Source organism: Tupaia chinensis, unplaced genomic scaffold, assembly GCF_000334495.1.
Source record: "Tupaia chinensis unplaced genomic scaffold, TupChi_1.0 Scaffold000276_2, whole genome shotgun sequence".
Taxonomy (NCBI): domain Eukaryota; kingdom Metazoa; phylum Chordata; class Mammalia; order Scandentia; family Tupaiidae; genus Tupaia; species Tupaia belangeri.
The window spans coordinates 158,527-166,084 of NW_006159759.1; the positions used below are offsets into that span (position 1 = coordinate 158,527).

General features: G+C 38.0%; 1 protein-coding gene across 1 annotated transcript in view; it reads left to right on the plus strand.

The window, feature by feature from the left end:
* Positions 1-270: 270 nt before the first annotated feature.
* MMP13 (matrix metallopeptidase 13) overlaps positions 271-7,558 on the plus strand; it is a 15,303-nt gene continuing 8,015 nt past the window's right edge. Inside the window, exons 1-5 of the mRNA XM_006150082.3 lie at positions 271-408; positions 498-739; positions 1,732-1,880; positions 2,056-2,181; positions 5,774-5,935. Coding sequence (XP_006150144.2) covers positions 280-408; positions 498-739; positions 1,732-1,880; positions 2,056-2,181; positions 5,774-5,935 — 808 coding nt within the window. The 5' untranslated portion in view covers positions 271-279. The remainder of the gene's footprint in view (positions 409-497; positions 740-1,731; positions 1,881-2,055; positions 2,182-5,773; positions 5,936-7,558) is intronic.

Consider the following 7,558-nt stretch of genomic DNA (forward strand, 5'->3'; position numbering starts at 1 on the left):
CACAGTATCCATAAATATGCTGAGGCCATTTATTTTGCCGGATGGATTTTGAGACCCCGTTGAAACAAGAGATGCCCTCATTTTATATTTCCCTCAAATTCAACCACAAACCACACTTGGGAGGAAAAGAAGAAAAAACCAAAACAAAACTCGCCGTGTAAGCATGTTTACCTTCGACTGACTAGGAAGTTGGAACTTACCCTAAATGATGATTCACCATTGCAGGCCTATAAAAGTAAAGGTACTTGTCCGTGGAAAGGCAACGGCCTCCAGGCACAAATGCTCAAGATGCACCCAGGTGTCCTGGTTGTCCTCCTCTTCTTGAGCTGGACTCATTGTCGGTCCTTGCCCCTTCCAAATGGTGATGATGATGATGATCGGTCAGAAGAAGAACTCCAGTTTGCAGAGGTAGAGTATCTTGCCGATTTCTATGATACACTACATCTCATTCAGTGCCTTCTCTTTTAAAAGCAGGTGAATTTGGTCTCTTTTTTTAGCAATACCTGAAATCATACTACCATCCTCTGAATCCTGCGGGAATCCTGAAGAAGACTGCAGCAAGCTCCATGGTTGACAGGCTCAGAGAAATGCAGTCTTTTTTTGGCTTGGAGGTGACTGGCAAGCTTGACGCTGACACCTTAGATGTCATGAAAAGACCAAGATGTGGGGTTCCTGATGTGGGTGAATACAATGTTTTCCCTCGAACTCTCAAATGGTCCAATGTCAATTTAACCTACAGGTAAATCGTTGGCCATCTTTCTTTGATATTTGTTAGTTTTTTCTTATAATAATAAATGTCTAATTTCCAACACAAGATACAGGTGACAGGACATTTATTGACCTATTTTTGTAAAGTAGCCCTTATTTATTTAATCGGAAAATGCAATTGTAAATGAAGTCATTCTAGAAATAGCTTCCATACTGTTGATGAGATGATGCTTATAATAACTAGTATTTCTTTTTTTTTGGAGAGGTTTTTGCTATAAGGCGTGTGTGTTCACCAGAAAGACAGAGAGAGAGACAGAGAGACAGAAAGTGAGAAATCACCCCCCAGGGGAGATGGCCATGCCGCAATACCCTCTCCTCCATTCTCCTCTTGGAATCTTGGGCATGCACGCACACGCACCCAGCGTGAGTTTAAGCCACTGGGTCCAGGACTCAAACAGCTGTCGATTACATGGGAGTCCAGTGACATAGCCATTACACTAACTGCTGGTCCCAATAACTAGTATTTTTATGTTAAGCCAGAATTACATTTGTTGGAAATCTCAAGTATTTCTTTTAGAAATGAACCCAAAATAGAAGTGTAGGTAGGTTCAGAGAATTTGCTAATGTAGTACATCAGGCATTTTTATTACCACAGTGCTGAAGTTGGAGAATGAACCTCTCTGTAAGAGTGGAACTTTATAGAGCTACTTCATTTATTTTGGGCTTTATCAACATAGGTCCAAACCCACATCCATGCACAACAAGTTATATTAAACATCTGAATATTTTAAAGTTGAGATACTAAATAGTCAGATATTTGGAGATACTCTAATATCTGATTGAGTTCTTGACTTTTTATCCGTGTATGGAATCATAATTAATCAATTCTTTGAAACAATGGGTCTCTAGAAAACTTCTAAAGAAACTGTTGCATTTCAAGTTGAAAAGCAGTAGTCCAAAAAATTTATTCTAAAATAGCTCTTACCTTCAATAAATTTAATGGCAATTTTCTCTATTGAATAGAATTGTGAATTACACCCCTGATATGACTCATTCTGAGGTAGAAAAGGCATTCAGAAAAGCCTTCAAAGTTTGGTCTGATGTGACACCTCTGAATTTCACCCGACTTCATGATGGCATTGCCGATATCATGATCTCCTTTGGAACTAAAGGTAATGATGCAAAATCATTTTTCAAACATTTTTATATTCAAATCCTAATTGGCTCCATTTTTATTCCTTCTTTCACTCATTCATTACTGCATACAGTATTCAACAAAAATTCACCAAGTATCTGTGCTAGGTACTACTGACTATAATCAAGTGATAATTTTTGCTTTGTGTGTAGAGCATGGTGATTTCTACCCATTTGATGGACCCTCTGGTCTTCTGGCTCATGCTTTTCCTCCTGGACCAAATTATGGAGGAGATGCCCATTTTGATGATGATGAAACCTGGACAAGTAGTTCCAAAGGTAGTATTTCTTATAATGATATATTTTATAAATTATTATACAGTGAATCTTCTGGTTGAAAAGTATAAAGATGAATTATGTTTGATATTTGATTATATAGTCTAAGAAAAAATGAAAAGTTGATCTCATACTTTAATGTTTCCACAGTGATATTTCTGTAAACTAATGTGAAATATGAAAAATGTGGAAAATCTAGCTTGTCATTGTGACCTGAGGGATACCAGTTTTCAAGTGGGACCAGCAGGTCTTGTCTGTTAGCCAAGCTATTGTTACTGCTGATTTTCTTCTTTTGGCATATCAAAGAAGTACAGTTCGTTTTAAATATATACCTGAAAAATATTAGGGCCAGCTCTATGAGTTATAAGTGAATTGGATATGAATTGAAATAAAATAGTATTTTCCTTGGTAGAAATATCAGTGACATAAATTCAGTATAAGTTCTGTTTCCTATTATAGGAGTAATTTATTTCAGATTTGTCTTTATCACTGGTTTTGTCAATACCACTTTGATAGTGTTATTCTAATCTCAAATGATCTCTTACTCTAAAAAGCATGAGGAAGACAAACTGGAATGCATATTTGTAAAAGTAAAACTGAACAGGGTCAGTGCTATGGCCTGGTGTCAAGGGAGCTAGATTCCATATGACCGACCACGTGGTTCAAGTCCCAGCACTGGCAACTTGAAAAACTTGTCAGGTGCATGCACGTGCTTGTTCCCCAAATCCCGACAGGATGTAGAGTTAGAGAAGGAATTAGAGCATGACCATGTCCCATCGAGGGGTACTTTCTCCTTCTCTCCCTATCTGTCTCTCTCTGGCAAGCACACATGCCCTCTGGCAAAGAAAAAAAAAGTAAAATGAAACAGTGTTGAATGAATTCAGCTAGTAGTTAAATCTTAAAAGCTTAGAATAATTGGGAATGTTAATTTAGGAAGAAAAAACAGATTTCTTTCAACTAGGACTTAACTTTAGAGCTGTATTGATCTAGAGTTATGGTAACTAGAGGTAGTCTTTACAGCTCATTTTTATTATTTTTAATTTTTATTATTTTTAAGTTTATTTATTACATAAGAGAGACACAGAAAGAGAGAGGGAAAAAAAAAAAACCTCAAAGGTTCTCACACCTACAATCCTCCTCTCGAATCTTCTCAGTCTGCCAGTATCACACACCTGGTGAATACAGAATCAACCTGGGAATTGAACCCCAACATTCTATACAGTTTCTAGCACTGCAAAATAGTGTGCCACTGATATATCACCACAGCTGGACCTGATTTTTATTATGTATTTAAACAAACAATACTATTTTTCCAAAAGCTAAAACTAGGCCTTAAATTTATCTTTGAAGAGAAAGGTGGGAATTTACTTATTTCTATGTTCTGAATATTTTATAGGTAAAGAAGGTTTTAGAAAGAAAGCATAACATCTAATATTGTTAAGACACAGTGCAGTAAGTCTCAGATTTAGGTTTGTGTATAAATTCTGTGTTCAAAAATATTGGATCAAAATGAATGGAAACATCCACAAATAAATCTGGATTAGTTTTTTAGCCAAAGGCTAAGAATGGTATTCATCACTAGCCATTTCAATGAGGAATTAGTTATCATGAATATCTGCAGAATGAAAAAAAAAATTAGTTATCACTGAGAATTTGTGACCTCCAATTGCCCTTACTGTCTTCAAGATTTGCTAGTTGGTCATCCATTTCTCTCATGCACAGCTGTGATGGCAAAGGGTACTGAAGGTCGAATTGAAACCACCAACTCCAATTTGCCTGTATTTGAAGCAGAAGTCAAAGTAGTTCTTATTGCCTTATATACATTAATTTCCTTTTATTATTATCATCTTTTTTCTCATTTAAAATACCAGTATTTGAAGGCTAAAAATTGGTAGGAAGAATGACCACATGAAATGATATAAATACAGTGACACAATGGTTTTATAGAATAGAGGAAAGATTTTCTACTATGGACAGAATTTCTATTTTTCTTAACTCTAAAGCCTAGAGATATTCTGGAAGAAATGTCTGGTTGGAATTTGTTCCTAAGTGTATACACAGAGACCCTGTTGAATGAGCCCTCTATTCTTGGTCACCATCCATTTAGATGCTGTGTCCTATGTCAATGACATTCCAGGCATACCCTTTGTGCCACCTGTGTGATTTTTCCACTCCAGGATTTAAGATCCTCACTGTCCATGTTCCTCACCTGACCTGAAAATACAAAGAACAAATCAAGATTCCTAGTGTCTTCACAGTAGATCCTTAATGATTACTAATTCTGTGAGAGCAACCTGTTGACCTTCTAATTGTGTAGGCAGCTCTAATCAAAGAAAACAGTTAAGTAATTTATAAGAATTAAATAAGTTCTCTGAACCTTCCTTCAAGCAACTTAGTTTAGTTACTTCCAACAAACTAATTTTGCAAAGTGAGTAAGAGCCCAGCTATGGTGGCACAGGTTGGGAGACACTACTGTGCCATACCGAAGCCACATGGGAGGACCTGGCTTAGGATCTGGGTTAACACCGACACACTGAGTGTGCCTGTGACTGTGATCCTGACTGGTTGGCAGGCTTAGGGGAAGGGGGCAGATAGTGGCATCGTGAAACTCATGGAGGGTTGGAGGAGTCTGACCCAGTAGGGCCCCAGGATTTGTCTTGAGCTTTTGACCTCTACCTTTTAGGTTGGGTCAGTACGTTGGCAAGGCTGCTGTTGTGTGTCTCTCCAACTTAGAAATAAAACTTAAGTCGAATTAGCATGTCGGCAAGGCTGTTTGCTATTTGTTTTGGAAATTGTGGTAGCCTTGTTGGGAAGCGACTCCCCTTTGACTCCCCAATATACTACTATAAAAAAATACATAGCTTTTTTATATATTTTGAGTATATAATAACATTTTTTAAAAGTCTCCTGACTGCTCTCCTTTGTTTTGACTACCTATTGTTAATTATAATGCTTTATTTTAGCATGGCCATAATAGAAAGTGTGTTAAAGTCACATTTAGGCAAAATATTTTTTGACTTTTGGAAGACCTTTTAAGATATATTTAATATAAGCTTAAGAATAATTTTTTAGGCCAAAACGGGCCCAGGGCACTCTCGCCCCACTATGGCTAATATTTTAACAAAATATATAGTAGTGGCACCATAGGTACAACAGAACGTTTTAAGTATGCCACAAGTTTACCTTAAAGTTTTTTATTAACTTGTTAGTTTTTATAAAATTATTTAAGTTTTATTTTTTATTAAAATTTATAAGACCTAATATTTATACTTGAGCAGGTGTCACTCTTCAGAGAGCAATCTCTGAGGGGTGTCCAACTCAGGACGTGCATAAAAAGGCACCAAGACCTTTGTCTCCTGCGCCATCTCCGATGAGTCAACCCACCCCCATCGAGGCTGGACCCCGGCAGAGGGTGTATCTCTTTCAGTCAATAAAATGAAAACTGAAAAACAAACAAACAAACAAACAAAAAACAGTAAAATAAAGAAGAAAGAAAGAGTATATAGCCAAGAAAGAAACATACAAAATAGATGAAGAAAACAATCCTGTTTTCCTTGACTGCTCTTATTTCCTCATTTTTTCTTTGTTCTTACAGGCTACAACTTGTTTCTTGTTGCTGCCCATGAGTTCGGCCACTCCTTAGGTCTTGACCACTCCAAGGACCCGGGAGCACTCATGTTTCCCATCTACACTTACACTGGCAAAAGTCACTATGTGCTTCCTGATGATGACGTGCAAGGAATCCAGTCACTCTATGGTAACTCTTAATTTATCATTTATGAAAGCAGAATGTAATCAATTATTAAAGAAGCTATATAAAAGAATATATATTTATTTTCTAAATTACTACTCAATTTACCAGTGGTAATATTCCTGTCTTGGTTTTACTATTAAAACTTGGGGGGACCAGCAGTTAGTGTAATGTCTATGTCACTGAACTCCCATGTAGTCAGCCCTGGTTCGCGTCCCGGACCCGGTGGCTTAAACTCACGCCGGGTGCGTGTGCATGCGTGCCCAAGATCCCAAGAGGAGAATGGAGGAGAAGGGATTGTGGCGTGGCCATCTCCCTGGGGGGTGATTTTTCGCTTTCTGTCTCTCTGTCTCTCTCTGTCTTTCTGGCAAGAGCATGCGCCCTATAGCAAAAAACCTCTAAGAAAAAAAAAAAAACTTGGGGAAACACACCTTTTTCTTTCCAAATTTAACTACCTGCTCATGTAGAAAATAGTCCATTTTCCAAAGGTTTTGTGGAATCTAACTCTTCATTTTTGTATTTTATACATTGCAAGGTATACCCAGCATGAGTTTTAAGCCACTGGGTCTGGGTCTTAAATCACAGTCAACTACATGGGAGTCCAGTAGTATAACAATTATGACATCTGCTAGTCCCATATTACTATCATTTTTTAATTTGATCAGAGAGGGACAGGGAGAAAGAGAGAAAGTGAGAAAGCAAGCTACCAGGTCCAGGACTCATACTGTAGTCGGCCATGTGAGAGTCCAGTGCCCTTAACCACCATGCCACCTGCCGGCCCCCCATAGTGTTTAAATAGTGTGCCTACAGTAACACATTCATCAGCTGTGTGTGTTTTACCCCAGTAATATGGTAAAAGTGACATTGTAACCAGCTTTTATAAATTCTGGGCATTCCTTCACACACTCTAATTTATCACACTCAAGTGGAAGTTCTTTGTCACTGTCTACAGCAACAATGTAAGAAACTTTTTCCCTTCCAAATTTTCAGTAATATTTACACAATAATTAAACCTCCACCCAAACATTTATTTATGGATTAACTTCCATAAATAGAGTTAAAGTCACAGTGCTTCATCACTAGTGTAAACACTTACGGAGCACACAGCTCAGAAAATTTGCTCATGCCACCCTAACCCATTATTTCTCCCCTGGTTTTAAATCTACAGCAGTTAGTATGAGCAAGAGCCTGGACTGGAAGATGGCAATAGGAATTTGCCAGTCCATTTTGCAGTTTTTCATTATTTCTATGATATGGTGACTGAGGGACTGATGATAGAACTAATATGAACAAGACAGAGAATAAGCAGTGTAGGGTCATCATTGTGCATTGCATCCCTGTCTACACTCCTGTGAGCTGGAAGAATTATGTACATGTGGGAAGTCACATCAGACTTGCTGAAGGCCTGGCTCGCACTGAGACACAGCTGGACTGCTACAAACTGATGAAGTAACCTTAGCTGCTGTTACAGCAGTGAAACACATGAGAGAAGGAGCTGAGAGAAGGGCCCCCACAGGGCTGAGGTGCTGACAGAAACAACTTTAAGAGAAATGTGGTTCTCAAGGGCAGTCAGTCAAATAGGGTTGTGCAAATCTTAGGGTTGGAGAATTTTTTTTCAGAGTGTTTTCC